At 49.4% G+C, this 16,883-nt stretch overlaps 1 protein-coding gene across 1 annotated transcript in view; it reads left to right on the top strand.

Moving 5' to 3' along the window:
- Positions 1-1,035: 1,035 nt before the first annotated feature.
- Fhad1 (forkhead associated phosphopeptide binding domain 1) overlaps positions 1,036-16,883 on the top strand; it is a 119,577-nt gene continuing 103,729 nt past the window's right edge. Inside the window, 2 exon segments of the mRNA XM_048816283.1 lie at positions 1,036-1,182; positions 2,248-2,354. Coding sequence (XP_048672240.1) covers positions 1,074-1,182; positions 2,248-2,354 — 216 coding nt within the window. The 5' untranslated portion in view covers positions 1,036-1,073.

Genomic DNA, 16,883 nt, shown 5'->3' with positions numbered 1-16,883 from the left:
CCCCCCCCAGGTAGCCCGCCCAGGAGCCTTAGGCCACTAGGATGTCCAGGGGGTATGTCAGGGATTAGGAGGGAGCCCCAGCTGCCCGTGATATGGAGGACACCTGCCAGTGGCCAGAGAGAGCCTCTTACCTAACCTCGCCTTTCCAGGTGTCCCTGGAGAATCTTCTGCATCTCCCAGGCCACCTACACCTTTGGCCTTCATAGAAATTTAGCTTCCGAATCTCCGTTTGACCCATCTTTGGCAGGAGGAGTACAGCTCTTTGGCTCTTTACTCTGATCAGCGGCTCCATTGTATCAAGTAAAAGCTCACTTAGAGCTTAACATATTCGAGTTACTTTCTGCAGTGTTTTCAGGCAAGTGGGTGAATGCACAGGACAAGATTAAAGTGCAGAGACATCGCCTGACCCAGACAGCTTTAAAAATAGACGTTAAGTTTTCCAAAATGTCACTGAGGCTAAACCCTGAAGGAAACATGAAAGGTGGTTTACCCATCAGAGATTAGGAGGTGGCAGACTGACTTGGGGGCATTGTTTTGTAATTTCATTTATTCAGTAAGAATTTGCTGCCAGGCATGGCAGCTCTGGGGGCTGGAAATAGAGTAATGAGCAGGAATTAGAGAGGGCCTGGGATTTTACCCCTATCTGCAAGCTAACAAACTTAATGGATGCTGGCAGAAGGCAGGAGACTCCTGGGCAAGAGATGGAGAACTTTGTTACTCACCGCACAGCAGGCTGTGCGAGCTTCCTGTGGCAATGGTTCCTCTGGTCCCGCAAGCCATGCCCAGTGAATGCAGCTAGTGAGTCTGAGTTCCAGCTAAGGCACTCCGAGCCCAGGGAACTCCAGTCTCATAAAGGGACTGAGAGCAAACCTTGGCCCTAGAAGAGGACATTACCTTTATGATATGCAAATTTGCCCCCTGCCCTAGAGGGAGACACTATCTCTAACCTAGTAATTCCATGCAAGGGCCAGAAGTTCTCTCCCTGCCATTTAACTTCTGGGTGAACTTAACCTCTCTGAGTCTGTTTCATCATCCGTAAAATAGGGACAATACTTTGCAGGGTTGCTCTGAAGATGCAGAGTAATCATGTATTCAAGGGTGACAAGGCCTGGCACTCAATAAGTGACGACAGAGATGATGATGAGAAGCAGAGCCCCCGAGAGCTGCTACCATCACAGCTAGGTGATTATTATTTTTATCCTTAAGTCCAGCCACTTTGCATTTCAGTGCCTTTTCAGTTGAAAACAAAAAGGAGCGACGTTGTTCCTCAATATGACATTGATGTACATTGACGTAGCTTGATCAGAATTCAAGCAGCAGATGAAATGTTATCAGCATTTTACAGACTTCTGAAGTCTCCAAAGCATTTTGAAAAAACATGTTTACAACTTATTCTGAAATGCATCAAAGTATAAGATAAGACAGTGGTGTCTACTTCTTTAAAGTTCTCTGTATGTGTAATATTTTCATAATAAAATGTTGGGGTGGGGATATGTATAGAGTCCTGATCACATGATCAAGCTATAACCTGTTACTTTAATTTTAGAAATCACCTCTTTTTTTCTGGCCAAGTATGTAAAGAAATGCAGGAATTTAGAAAGAAAGTATCTAATGCCTGCTTCTTCAATGACTAGCTCTTTGCACTTCAAGCTCTGTGGAAGCTTGGGGTTCAGAGTTCGAGAAGCCCAGGCTAACAACAGCATTAATAGCAGTAATACTAATTTGTGTGCAAAGTGAGCTCCGTGCCATTCTCTGTATTTCACATGTATTATTGCAGTTAATCCTCACCAAACCCATTTTACAGATGAGAAAACTGGAGGGCACAGAGAGAATAAGTAACCAGCCAAGGTCACAGAGCTAGTCAGTGCTTGGTTAGAAATACTGACTGTGAATATGTCAGATAACTAAATTGATGAGTGGTGGGTGGCAGTTATCAGTGGGATTCAGGTTTGTTTGGGGGTTGTTTCAGCTTTGGTTTGTGCCCTGAGTGCCACAGCAAATGTCTGCTGTTTGATTATCAGACCCAAACTCTTCTACGTTAGACAGCACTGTTAGTTAGCGAAGACGCTCTTGAAGAGACGCAGACTTGGCTTGGTGATCACGGTCAAGTCCAAGGCCCACTGCCGTCTGCAGACTTTCCCTTTGCTTTCAACTCTATGGGGATCCCATTCATTCTAAAACTGATACTGTTGAGTGGCTGGAGGGCTGCATTTTTCTAACAAAATTCTTTCTGAAAACCTCATACAGGAAAAGAGAAGAGAATGAAAGCCTATCTAAAGAGTGCCGAGGGCTTTTTTGTCCTGAATAAAAGTACCACAATTGGGAAGCATGAGGATTCAGACCTTGTTTTGCAGGTAAGAAGGCTTACCAGCTGCCCCCCCACCCCGACCTCAGCCCCACGCCCCTCCAGCTGTGCCCCGCACCCGGGGACTCCCACGTCTTGAAGCACAGCAGCCACGTTGCTCCTTGTGCTACCAAGAATCAATGTGAATAAGCCAAGCCCCTGAGCACGGGCAGCATGACAGCCGCTCTGTCCTTTGCTGAACACATCGTGGATGCCCCACTGAAAGGCCCTCCTCAGCCTTCTGGGCTGATCTGGAAAGCAGGTGTGGAGCTGGTGCAGTGACCTCCACCTGCTCTGGTCTAGGCCTCGCTCCCTTTTTTGGAGAGGTGGGTGACTGGGGATCGAACCCACAGGCACTTAACCACAGGGCCACATCCCAGCCCTTTGAGGTTTTGAGACAGGTTCTCACTAAGTTGCTTAGGGCCTCACTGAGTTGCTGAGGCTGGCTATGAACTTGCAATCCTCCTGCCTCAGCCTCCCAATCCGCTGGGATTACAGGTGTGCGCCTCTGCTCCTGGTCCCTCTTTCTCTTCTCAAAGCCTCTTGGGACGGTTCTGGGCCCCTCAGAGCCCACCAGGCTAAGTCCTGGACTCGGCCACCGCATCTTTTTCGTTGCACTTCCTTCTTGATTTAGCACTAGTTTGGTTTAAAGCCTCAGCTCATTGACAGTCAAGGAAGTTGGAAAAAAGAAAGGAATAATAAAAACAGCGGCTTTGCTCCTTTTTAAATATTGAAGGGGGTTAAAATATTAAAATGGAAAGAGAAACACAGCAGAATCCTCTGACTGTGGAAAGCAGCTCTCTCAGACTTGCTCAGCTTACATGCTTAATTTTTTCTTTTGAAATAATAATTATAGAGAGATGGAGTGTGTGTGGCAGCCAGTGATCCCCAGTGGATGCATATAATGTGAGTCTAACAATATCAAAACCAGGAAGCCGACCTTGGTCCTGTGTGTGTGTGTGTGTGTGTGTGTGTGTGTTCTTATGTCACTGTGTCACACGTATAGGTTCATGTGTAGCAACTGAGTGGCAGCACCATATGCCCCTTGTGATACCCCTGGGTAGTCACAGTACCCACCCCCCATCCATGACCCCAGCAACCACTCATTTAATCTCCATCTCTGTAATTTTCAGAGTGCTACATAAATAAACACAGTGAGTGACCTTTTGAGACTAGGGGTTTGTTTTTGTTTGTTTTTCGTCGGCTTTTGAGATCCATTTAGACCTTCCCTGGGTCCTTTGGGTTGCTGGACAGCGTCCATGTTAACCGTGCACACTCCAAAGCACAGTTTGATGGTGGCCAGTTTGAGGATTTTGTAAAGAAACCGTCGTGTCCAGGTTCTTGGTGGACATGTTTTCATCTCTCAGGATCGATGCCTGGGAACGTGAGGCAGGACCACATGGTAAATGCACGTTCGGGGCCTCAAGAAGTCACCAGGTGGTTATCCAAAGTGGCCGGACTGTTTTACATTCCCACCAGCAATGCACGTGTGACTGCAGGCTCACTGACCACCGTCGCCCTGCTGTCCATGTGGGTGTCCTGGTCAGCAGCCGTGCACCTCACGCTCTTGGTCTGAGTTTCCCCAGTGGCTAGTGAGGTTGGGCATCTTTTCCGGAACGTAGCTGCCTGTTCCCGTCCTCGGAGGTGAAATGCTCCTCCCTGCCTCGGGTCCTTCTCCTGGTTGGACGGCCTGAGCCTTCTCTGTGGGCTTCTGAGAGTCTCTGCAATCCAGACGCGAGTCCTTGTCAGCTCCCTGGCTGTGACTATCTCCTCCCGCCTGTGGCTAGTCTCTTCACCTCACAGAGGGCTCTCACAGGACAAAGCTTTCGCTCTTGAGGAGGGGGATGTCTCCCTCTTCTTTTGCGGATCCTCTGTTTGGCGTCACGTCTGGGACACGTCCATGTACGCGTGAAACACCGAGGTCTCTCCGACGTTCTCCTCTAGCCGTTTTGACATTGTGTGTTTATATTCAAGTCTATAGACGACTCTGATCCATTTTTGTCACATCCTAAGTCCAGGTCGGTGTCCATTATTTGGCCCGTGGGTCGGCAGTCGCTGGAGGACCATTTCTTGGAAAAGAACCGTTGAATTGCTTTTGTACTGTTCTCTGAAGTCCTCTGGCTGCACTTGTGTGGGGACCATGTTGTGCTCAGTGTCATGTTCCGTGGATCTCTGTGCCCGTCCCTCTGCTGACGTGGGGCAGCTGTGACCACGGCAGCTCTCCAAGCCTTCAACAGTCAGAGAGCTTCCTCCCGCTTCATTTCTATTTTTCAAAATTGCCTATTTTAGTTCCTTTGCTTTTCCATATAGATTATTAGAATAACCTCTTTATATCTATAAAGCGTCTTGCTGGGATTTAGGTAGGAACTGTTTAAACCTGTGTTTAAAAACCTGGGAAGAATGGTTATCTGGACAATGTCATCTCCCAGCCGTGAATGACGAGTGTCTCCGTTTATGGGGTCTTCTTTGATCTCTTTCTGAGTCTTTTATAGTCACAAGTCCTGGGCACATTTCATTAGATTTGTACTTAAGCATTCTCTTTGGTCATTATTGATGGTAAATAGTATCATACTCTTAATTTTGGTTTCTACCTATCTATTGCCAGAATACAGAAATACAGGGTGGGTGGGTTGGCTGGTTGGTGCGTGCTCACATGGTAACTTGCAACCTTAACTAAACTTTCTAGAAGCTCTTTTATAGATCTGGGGGGATTTGACATGTAAATAACCACATCATCTGCAAGCAGGAACAGTTTCACGGTTTCCCTTTGTGATCTCTATGCCTTTAACTTAACTTTCTTATAATACTGCAATGGCTAGGACCTCCAGTACTCTGCAGAGCAAGAGTAGTGGAAGTAGTGTAATCTTTATATCTGCCCTATTCTCGATTTTCAGGGGACAGCATAATCTTCTGCCGTTAAATATGATGTTAACTCCAGTGAGAATGTTCTTTGGAGAATGTTCTTTATCAAGCTGAGAAGGTTCCCCTGTGTTGCTAGTTTTCTGAGAGTGTTCATCATAAATTTGGCAGATCTAATTTTCACCCATGACATGGTCTCCCAACAAGGAAAAAAAGAAACCTTTTCAGTGACAAAGTAGTAAAAACAAAGAAAATGAGTTGAAGTGTCTTCTTAGCCCAAGAGTGAGATTTTAGGCAGTTCTACTTCCCATCTGGCTGAGGTGGGAGCAGGGACTCTCCATTTTAGGTCCAAGGATGATATCAGAAAATTAATAATTTTTAAAAGTGCAGGCTTTGGTGAAGACAGACCTGGGCTTGGTCTCTTCAGGCCGTTTTGCAGCTGTGTGACTTCAGGCAATTTGCCTCCTGGCTCTGAGCTCATTTCCCCACCTGTGCACGGCCCACCTTTCAGGAATGTGGGGATCAGTGATAAAATGCATACAGAGTGCCGGCCACACAGCACTGAGGAGGTGACACCAGGATCATGGCATATGGTCTCATAAAATGAGACAGAAGCATTCCCAGGGGTGCACAGGACTGAGACAGGGAGCCCCTGATATTAACGAGCTGTTTGGAAAGGGAACTGAGGAGGACAATCATTATCATATAGACAGAAACAGACTTGCACTTGGGGCATAAAAATGATCGACGGCTTTCTCTTCCTGGGCCTCAGCTTTAAGGTAAGTCACCACCGTCAGCAGTGGTCACGGTGACTTAGGAAGGAAGCACAATCTGGCTCAGGCTTGGGACAGAGGGCAGAGGAGTTGCCAGATGCTTTGTGGATGCATTTTTGATGGGTTCTCACATCTTCCCTTCGGCAAATTCTCTTCCCAGAGCTTAAATCAATGTGGGGAGGAGGCTTTAAGGGATGGGGGAGGGTCTGTTTTAAGTGCCCAAATCTACATCATGGCAGCATTTTCCCGTTTTATAAAACAGGGTGAAAACTGCCCCTCTGCTGACTCTGATGGGCCTTTCTAATTAGTCAAAGAATCAGGCTGGATCCGGTATGTTCCACCCTGAGGAATAGTTAAACAATCAATTGATCCTTTTGTGTTATTTGAGCTGTTAAAAGTCATCCCACTGCATAAAGTTCAAAAACCTAAAAAGAAAAAAAAAATCTGCCTTAAAATTACCCAGTAATTACACTTAGCAAATTAGAAAAAGATCATTATTTTATTTGCCTGGGTAAATCCTAAAGAACAGGGAGCCTGGCTTCCTAAGATTCCTACTCATTGGCAAGACTGACGTATTATCTTGATGTTAATATCATGACATTTTGACATTCGTTACATTTTCCGATTAAGGGAAGTACACATTGTAGTTTTTTTTTTTTTTGAAGAAAGAAAGCACAAGGAAGAGAATGAGCGTCACTTGGAAGCGTGTGTCTCAGTGACGGTCAAGGCTGGTAGTTGCAGGGCTTGGCCTCCAGACTCCGCTGGACCCTGTAGGGACTTTGGTTTCCGAAGCCAATTGGAAGCCTGCTTTACCAGCCTGGTTTTTGCTATTATCATTGCTTATTCATTCCACAAATATTTACCTGGAGCCTCAGCATGTGAAAGCCACAGACAGTATCACGTCGGTGCCTGCAATCAGCAAGCTTCCAGGACAGGGAGAGGGGATCACAGGATCCCACAGAGGTCTGTCTGCGTGGTTTTGTGCCAACATCAGGACTCTAAAGGAAAAAAAATACGCAGAGCAAGGGGGAGCCAACTAGACAAGAAGGGGGTACAGGTGCAAAGGCCCTGGGGCAGTGGAATGTATGGTGAGCTCCCAGGACTGAAAGAAAACCAGTGTGTCCAGAAGAAAGAATGGGAGGGGGCTGAGACAGCAGGACTTCCTCGAGGCGGGGAAAGGATTCAGGTCTTCACCAGAAGGGCACTGGAAAGAGAGCCCTGAAAGAAGGGGTGGCCTGCCTTTTGACAGCTGGGACTTCTCCCACTGGACACAGATGCAAATCCCCTGCTCTTAACCTCCCTCAGTTCAGAGCTAAACCTTGTGATTTATGATTTTATAGGATTTTTTATGATTCGTGAACAAACTATCATTTTTATAGTTGAATGTGAATATTATTTATTTATTTAAATTTTGCTTCGAGACAAGGGTCTTGCCATATGGCCCAGGATGGCCTTAAATTCCTGGACTCAGTGATCCTCCTGCCCCAACCTCTAATTAGCGGGACTATAAGGTGCCCACCATGCACCTGACGCATGGGACTATTATTTAAGCTCCACTGAAATCAGGGGTTCAGTTCTTCCAGGACCCGTGGCACCAACCTGAGATTGTTGAAATACCCACGGGAGCTTGTTACACCTGACCTTAGACGTCCTGGCTCAGTGGGTGGGCGCTGGGGCCCAAGCATCTGCCCACTTCCCTGTTCCCCGGGTTCCAGTGGGGTCCCCAGGGAGACGGTGCCAGGACCATCCTGCAGGAGCCCTTCCCCTGGCTCCTCTGTCCCCTGGGCCTTGCCTTCTGCCGTCTGACCCCCTCCCACCCCTTCCTATGTACTGTTCCAATTAACTTGGTTTTGAGGGGAAGAGGAGCCAAGGTTAAAGAGTGGAGCGAGCACGAGCCGCTTCCCAAGGGCTCACCTGCCCCACACTGGGCGGTCCCAGGAGTCCCTCCAAGCCTGCTCTGTGGGCCAGCGTGTGGGCACCAGCTGGCCTGGGCTGGACGGCGGACACAGCTGGGGAGGAGGTGGGCAGGGTCTAGCTGGCTGGCTGCTCGGTGGGGGCGCGCCCCTGTGGTGCCCCAGCCCTACTCTACGGCTCTTAGGGTTGGGGGCAAGACGTGGCCCACACAGAACCCACCAGGCACTGAGTTCTGTCCCCCAGCAGGGCACCTGTCACTCTGGGCTGCCTTTGAGGGAAGCACCCTGGACCCTGCATCGTCTTTATTCTTGTTGTTAAACGATGCTGCACAGATTCCCTTCTACTTCCTTATGCGGAGGACGGCGGAGTCCATCCGCGGAGGCAGGTGCCTCTCACGCGATCCGCAGGCAGCCCTGGGTGCAGGTGCGCGCTCCACCAGCAGGAGGCGCCGCCCCTTGGTCTCACCCATCCCAGCGGGAACCTCCTCTGCCCTGATTCCAGTGGTCAGCGCCCATCGTGGCAATTTATGGGCCACTTTCCCTCCAGCAGGCGGAGAGCTTCCAGGAGGACAAAGTTCAGAGCAAAGAATAGATTCTCTCTCTCTCTCTCTCTCTCTCTCTCTCTCTCAAAATATGAATATCTTAAAATTTGCCATCTTGACCATTATGCACTCTGGGGCATTAAGTGTACTCACATTATGGTCCAGAAGTTTCTTGTCTCTGGAAACTGAAGCTCTGTGCACAGTGAAGAAAGACCCCCCTCCTGTCTCCCCAGCAGGAAGCCACCACCTTCCTGACGGTCTCCTCTGAGTCTGCCCACTGTGGGCGGCTCATGTAAGTTGAATCCTGTGTGTTTGTCCTTTCGTGAATGGCTCGTTCACTTTGCACAGTAATTTCCTCCAGGGCATCCACGTTGTGGCATGCGGAGTTGCTCCCTTTTCTTTAAGGGTGACCACATCTTGCTTCTCCACAGACACTCGGGCTGCTTCCACCTTTTGGCTACTATTAATAATGCTGCTTTGAGCGTGGCTGCCCATATCTCTTTGAGACCCTGCTTTCAGTTCTTTGTGGTAGGTACCCAGAGGCGGAATGGTGAGATCACGTGGTCATTCTATTTTTTATTTTGGGGGGACTGCTGTACCATTCCCACAGCTGCACCATTTTACCATCCCAGCAGCCGTGGAAGCGTTCAGCTTCTCCGCATCCTCGCCAACGCGGATTTTCTCTTTGTGAAAGTAGCCGTCCTGCTGGGTGTGAGGCAGAAGATCGTGATCTTCTCACATTTAGACTGAGAAGTAGGCTGTATCTTGCATGAGTTTATACAGGTCCCTGTGTGTATTCTGTGCATGAATCACAGAATTGATCCCTCAAAGCAATGCTGGGGGGTAGAAGCTACTCTTATTGTTGCTATCCTCATATGCACGTGTGGAGACGGGGCCCAATGTGTGACTTACCCAGCCTGTCTGAGGTGGAGAGTGACTTCCAGACCTGTCTGACTCAGAGCTTTGGGAGAAGGAAACTTCATACATTTGGCTCTGGGATCATCTAAAAATCTACATATCTGAAATTCCTTGTGAGCTCATGAAGATAATAAGGTAGTCGATAAGCCAGGGGAATTCCTTACTGAGAAATCCTAAGCACAGATTAACAAACAGCGAACTGGGTTTTCTCCTCATTCTCCTGGAAGCAAGGAGCACAGGTGGCGCCCTCTACTGGGGAACTGGGGTAAAGAGGCGAGGGCTGGGGCTGGGCCGCGGCTTCCCAGATCAGAGACCTTGAGGCTGTCCTGGGGACCCACAGAATCCTGCCTGGGTACCAGGGCCAGGTCCCCCCGAGAGGACCGAGCCTAGTGCCTCTTCAAAGAGAAACCTGCAGAGCAGGACAGGAAAGGATGCCCAGATGTGCTGAAGCACAGGCGTGAGTCTGAAGTGTTGGGAACGCTCTGGCTTGGCCTGGCACACACACGTCAAAGGGCACAGGGGCCAGGCTACGCGTGGGACTTGTCTGGAAGATGGAACCCGTCCCCAGAAGGGGAAAGAGTGGGTTACCTTTGTGATTTTGAGAGAGAACATGGGGACAAGGCAGAACGAGTCGGGGAACAGCAGAGTGACTCTAAGTGGCCAACTGCGTGAACTTGGCTCTGGATCACCTGCTGGAGGGACCCTGAGTCTGCCCTGGTGAGCCCAGGCCAGGCGAGCTGTGCGGCCGTCCCCAAGGTGACTCCCGAGTATGTGCCCTGGGGACAATCAGCAACTGTGCTGTAAGAGTGGAGATAGCGTGTGTAGTGACTTTTGTTTTCTGTATTTGTTTTCTATTTAAACAACACAGATTTATTTTCTCAAAGTTCTGTACTCAGCTGGTTGTCCCAGGTCACCCAAGGCCAGATGGACGTGTTGCTGGCCTGGGCTCTTCTCTGGGGTCTCGGGGGACAGTCTGCCTCCAGGGCCCCTCAGGCTGCTGGCAGAATTGGGTTCCGTGCTGTGACTGCGCTGGGCCCCCTTCCCTTGCTGGCTGCTGCTCGGAGGTCATCTGGGGCTCCCAGAAGCTGCCCACCTCTGTGGCTTGTGGCCCCCTTGTCTTCAAAGCCAGCAGCCGTGGCTCCTTCTGGCCTCAGCCGCTCTGGCCTCCCTCGCTCTGACTCACCTCAGCTCCAGCCAGAGTTCCTTGTTTCTAAAGGCGCATGTGATCAGATTAGCTCCACTCGGCTAATCTGGGATGATCTCCCTGTTCTGAGGCCTCTGATTAGTAATCTTTCCTGGTCCTGCACAATCCTGCCTGTGGAATGCGGTGTATTCATGGGTCCCGGGACTGGGACCTGGGTGTCTTCGAAGGGCCACATGCCTGCTGTAGTGACTGCAGTCTCTTGGCTAACACTGACCTGGGGTGGGCGTCATGTTTAGAGGAATCAGTAGGGTCTGTGCCAGGGGCAGGGGAGAGATGCTGCTGAGCTGGCGGGGCCATGGTAGCCCTGGGGCTCCCCGAGGGCCTGCCCTGTGGCGCTGGGTTTGTACTTTTGTGGGTCATTAACTCCTCGAATCCTTGCAACAGCCCTAGGAGTAGGGGCTGTTATTTCATTTTTTTCCGATGGGGAAGTAAAGGCAGAAGCAGACTAAGAAGCCTACTCAAGGTCACCCCACGCTCACGCAGGAAGGAGGTAGAGGACTGGGATCCTCACCAGGGGCCTGGGACCCCGCAGGCACACGGAGCTTCAGGAAAGAGGACTTGCAGTGAGTCCCACAGAACTGCCATCTCTGGGGACTCCTGGCCCCAGGGTGGCACTGAGTCCAGGGAGCTCAGAGGCCCCCGGAGCCCGCTCTCTCCAGCCCGCACCCCAGCCTGCCCAGGAGGCCAGCCTCCTCTGCCCCAAGCTGCCGGGCCTGGCCTGGGTCTGGGCGCCCCTCACATCCTGTTTCTTCTGAAGGCCCCGTGTCCACTGTCGCTGCCTTACGTCTTTTCCTGAGGCGGTGACAGAAGTGGGGTGGGGGATGGGATGGCCGAGGACCAAAAAGCAAAAAGAAAGAAAGCGGAACCCAGCAGCTGGCTTCAGAAACGCTGGGTCGTGGCCGGGCAGCGTCCTGTCGGCCTGGTGAGGGACGCTGGTCCAGCTCCGGGGGCACACGACAGAGCAGGTGGTACTTGACCTGCGCTGCCAGCAGTGGCCTCTCCAACACCGCCGGCCCCTTGACCTCCACCTCCAGGGCTGCTCTGCACTGTGCCCTCCACAGACAGGAAGTGGAGGCACCCAGAGCCTGGGCCACTTGCCCAGGTTGCCCCGCGGGGAAGCCGGCGAGCGGTGCCTTGAGCCAGGTGCCCACCTGGAAGCAGCCTGAGGGCCCCAGACCACCCGTTGCCGCCTTCCCGACACCCTAGCCACGGGCCACATGCCCCCAGATATTCCAGATGCCACTGAGGGGCTGGGAGACCCACGGAGTCCACAAGGACTTGGCACTGGGGGTGGGGGACCCAGGCAGTGGTTGGGGAACCAGAGGAGAAAGGAATGTTCCTGAAGCACCTAGTGACACAGGAACGGCCTGGACAGGAGGCAGCTTTAGGAGGGCGGCCAGAGCAGGCTGCGGGCTGGAGGAGGCTTCCAACAGGCGAGGCCACAATGAAGGCACCGAGAGGTGGCTGAGGAGCTAAAGCCAGGCCTGGGCAGGGGAGCGGAAGCAGGACAGGCTGGCCCTAGTGGTGGCGGGAGGGGACTTGCTGTGTGGGAGGTCCAGGTCCTGGCAGGGAACAGAAGGCACACTGGGTCGGGGGAGGGGGATGGGCTGAGGTGAGTTTAGTAAAGTGGCCCTTGCAGAGGCCACAGCGTGCAGAGACCCCCCAAGGAGCGATCCTGCAGCTCCCAGAGCCATGGGGGGTCGGGAGCTCCAGACCTGAGCAGGGCGGAGAGGGGAGGGGCATGGGGCAGTGCCAGCTGGGAGCTGTGCCCCTGGGGGAGGGCTGCCCCCAGTCCCTGGCGGTACCACTGTGGGTGAGGGCCTAAACACCCCAGCCTCTCTCCCCAGCCTGCTCCAGTCTGGTCTCCATGGGCCAAACCCACGGGAAGAGGGTGAGGACCCAGGAATGCTCCACGCGGGGCGACTGCCAGGCAGAGGGCACTGGAGGAGGGGCCAGCGCAGGGTGCAGGGAGACTCCAGGAGGCTGTTCATGAAGTGGGACGCGGGGCCCAAGCCCAGGGACCTGGCAGTGGGGAGGTCAAGGTCTGAGGGTGGACTTCCCGGCCCCAGTGAGGCGAGGCTGAAAACTGGCCTCGGAGGAAGGTTCCAGATCCGTTTCGAGCCTTGGCAGCTGGTCGTAGGTAGCAGGGCCTCTCTGCGGGTTCCTCCAGCCAGGCCGTCCTCCAAGGACGTCTCCATCTTAGCCGTTTTAAGGCCACAGTCAGGAACGTTAACTACCTGCCATCGTTGTGTGCAACCAGCTTCTGGCAGAAGTGAAACCCGGGCCCCTGCCCCAGCCCTGGCGGGCCCCAAGCTCCCTTCCCTCTGTGAGTTGGACTCCTCTGGTCCATCTCTTGTGACCTTACTTCATTTAGTACAATGTCTGCAAGGCTCAGCATGTCCCAGCAAGAGTTGGGAATTCCCTCCTGGTTAAAACGGAGGAATATTCTGCTGTGCGCACACCACATTTTCTTCATCCACTCACCCATCCGTGGGTTAGGTCGGTCCCTGGCTGTGTGAACAGTGCTGCTAGGAACACCGGTGGACAGTATCTCCTCCAGATCCTGCTTTTAAGTCTTCTGAATATATACCCAGAAGTGGAATTGGGGGAAATTCTGAGGACCCAGCTCTTGCTTTCTACGGAAGCTGCACCACCTTCCATGTCCACCATCAGGACACAGGGCTCCTTCTCCGCGTCCTTGTCAACACTTGTTTGTTTTTTTAAACAGTAGCGATGGTAATTGGGGTGAGGTGGTCTTGATCTCATTGTGGTTTTGATTTGCATTTCTCATATATGCAAAGGCTCATTTCTGGGCTTTGTATTTGATTCCACTGGTTATCTTCAGGGGTAAATGCAGGGCCCTGCTACTTTGATTGTTGTAGTCTTTTGTTAACTTTTGACACCAGGAAATCTGAGACCTCCAACTTTGTTCTTTTCCAAGATTGTTTTGGCTCTCCAGGATTCCTTGAGATGTCATATGCATTTGAGGATGGAGTTTTCTATTTCTGAAAAAAAAATGCCATTGGTATTTTGATAGGGGCTGCATTAAATCTAAAGATTGCGTTGGGTAGTGTTGCATCTTAATGGTGTTAAGGCTTCAAATCCATGAACATGTTTTCCCATTTATTTGGGTGGGTTTTTTAATTTCAGCAACATTTTATAGTTTTCAATATGCAACTCTTTTGCCTGTCTGGTTAAGTATATGGCAAATGTCATATTCCTTTTGATACTATTAAAAATGGAATTATTTTCTTTTTTTGGATTATTTATTACTGCATATAACACTGATTTGGGGGGTGTTGATTTTGAATCCTGAAGGTTTGATTAATTTATTTATTAGTTCTAACAGGTTGTTTTCCTTCTCTTTCCAATTTGAATATCTTACTTCTTTTTCTTGCCAAAATTGCTCTGTCTAGTACTTTTTTAAAAAAATAACTTTATTTTATTTATTTATTTTTATGTGGTGCTGAGGATCGAACCCAGGGCCTTGGATGTGCGAGGCGAGTGCTCTACCACTGAGCACCCCAGCCCCCTGGCTAGTACTTCTATGTTGAATGGAAGTGGCTGGAGTGGGCATCTTTGTCTTATTCCTGATCTTGAAAAGAAAGCTTTGAATATTTCAACATTATGAACATTAGCCTGGGGGCTGGGGTTGTGGCTCAGTGGTAGAGCACTTGCCTAGCATGTATGAGTCACTGGGTTCAATTCTCAGCACTGCATATAAAGAATGAATAAAATAAAGGTCCATCAACATGGAAATTTTTTTTTTTTTAAAAAAAGAACATTAACTTGACTTTTCTTTTCTGGTACTAGGGATTGAACCTGGGGTGCTAACCACTGAGCCACATTCCCAGCCCCTTTTATTTTTTTATTTTGAGACAGGGTCTTGCTGAGTTGCTGGCCTTGCTAAATTGCTGAGGCTGGCTTTGAACTTGGTGATCCTTCTGCCTCAGCCTCCTGACCACTGTGATTACAAGTGTGCATCACCATGCCCAGCTTAGCTTGACTTTTCATATATCCCCTTTATTATGTTGAAAGTTTCCTTCTATTCTTGATTTACTGAGTGTACTTTTTATCATAAAAGAGTATTGAACTTTGTCAAATGCTTCTTCTGCGTCAATTGAAGTGATTATGACATTTTACTCCTTCCTTCTGTTGATGTGGCAGGATACATTGATTGATGTTCAGGTATTGAACCATCCTTGCATTCCGGGAATATACCTCTCTTGGTTGTTCTATATAATCTTTTAATGAGCTATCGAATTCCATTTGCTAACATTTTGTTAAACATTATTGCATTGATAACCAAGCACAGTGGCATGAGCCTGTAGCCCCAGCTATGTGGGAGACTGAGACAGGAAGATCATTTGAGCCCAAGAGTTCAAGACCAAAGTGCACAACATAATGAAACCCCATAAAAAAGAGTTTTGGATCAATATTCATGAGGGATATGTGTTTATAGTTTTCTTATAACTCCTTTTGTTCTGGGTTGTGTCAGGGTAATGCTGGTCCCTCACTTCACCTTTGGGGTCTCAGGTTCTTCATCTGTGACATGGGGATATTAACAATCTGATATAAAAAGGTCTGTGGTGCAGGTTAAGTAAGGGAATGAACACAGAGTGCTCTGGCAGGGCCGGTCCACAGGGAGCTCTCAGAGTATGTTAGGGGCTAACGATATTAAATCAGTTTGTCCTTAGTGGCCGCCCGACAGGGCGGGGCTTGTGCAGCCAGTCTCTATCAGCAGCCAGGCTTTTGCCCAACGTTAGTTTTGTGCACTTGTCCAAATACAGGAGGAGTGTGTTATCAGGGGTTCCTGGCCCCGCCTGTGGCAAAGCCTGGTCCGTGCGCTGGATTTGTCCACACCTTCCTGCTCACTTCCACGACTTAATCACGGCCTGGCAGCTTCTGAGGAACTGAAAGTAATGGGGCCTAGAGAAGGAGGAACCAAAGTCACCCACAGAATTCGCCTCCTTGTTGTAGGCCATCAAGGTTCCAAGGGCACCAATGTGGTTAGTAGGGACGAGGAGAGGGTGGCACTCCTTAATAGGACAGAGAGTTCCCATCTCTCTGTCCCCCCGAATACTCACACACACACACACACACACACACATATACACACATACACTTACACACACACATACACTTTCACACACACATACACACATACACTCACACACACACATACACACACATACACTTACACACACACATATACACACATACACTTACACACACATACACATACACTTACACACACACATATACACACATACACTTACACACACACATACACTTACACACACACACATACACTTACACACACATACACACATACACTTACACACACATACACACATACACTTACACACACATACACTTACACACACATACACTTACACACACATACACACACATACACTTACACACACACATACACACACATCCACACACATACACTTACACACACATACACACACATACACGTACACATACACACACATACACTTACACACACATACACTTACACACATACACTTACACACACATACACTTACACACACATACACACACATACACTTATACACACACATACACACACATACACATACACTTACACACACATACACTTACACACACATACACACACACACTTACACACACATACACTTACACACACATACACTTACACACACTTACACACACATACACTTACACACACATACACTTACACACACATACACTTATACACATACACACACATACACTTACACACACATATACACACATACACTTACACACACATACACTTACACACATACACTTACACACACAAACACACACATACACTTACACACACACATACACACACATACACTTACACACATACACACATACACTTACACACACACATACACTTACACACACATACACTTATACACATACACACACATACACTTACACACACATATACACACATACACTTACACACACATACACTTACACACACACACATACACTTACACACACACACACACACACTTTGCCAATGCATGTTTTTATAGTTGGTGAGTATATTTTTACTAACTGAAGTCTCTGGCTCACATCGTTCACTCTGTATGGACAGCCCCCAAGTTGTGATGGTTTGTGATTCTTCTCACTTTCCAGTGGTGCGAACGCAGCACACCTTCAGTAGCAACCACACTTAGAGTTTTGAATTTTGGTCTTTTCCTGGGCTAAGGTCCTGTGACACAATACCCTCATCAGTGCCCCACTGCAGGCAAGTGAGGCTTCAGAGCACCTCTTAGGTAGGCTACGCGGAGTCATGGTGCT

Source organism: Marmota marmota, unplaced genomic scaffold (genome assembly GCF_001458135.2).
Source record: "Marmota marmota marmota unplaced genomic scaffold, marMar, whole genome shotgun sequence".
NCBI lineage: Eukaryota > Metazoa > Chordata > Mammalia > Rodentia > Sciuridae > Marmota > Marmota marmota.
The sequence above is the reverse complement of the archived record's forward strand: the minus strand, read 5'-3'. Positions and strand labels throughout refer to the sequence as shown.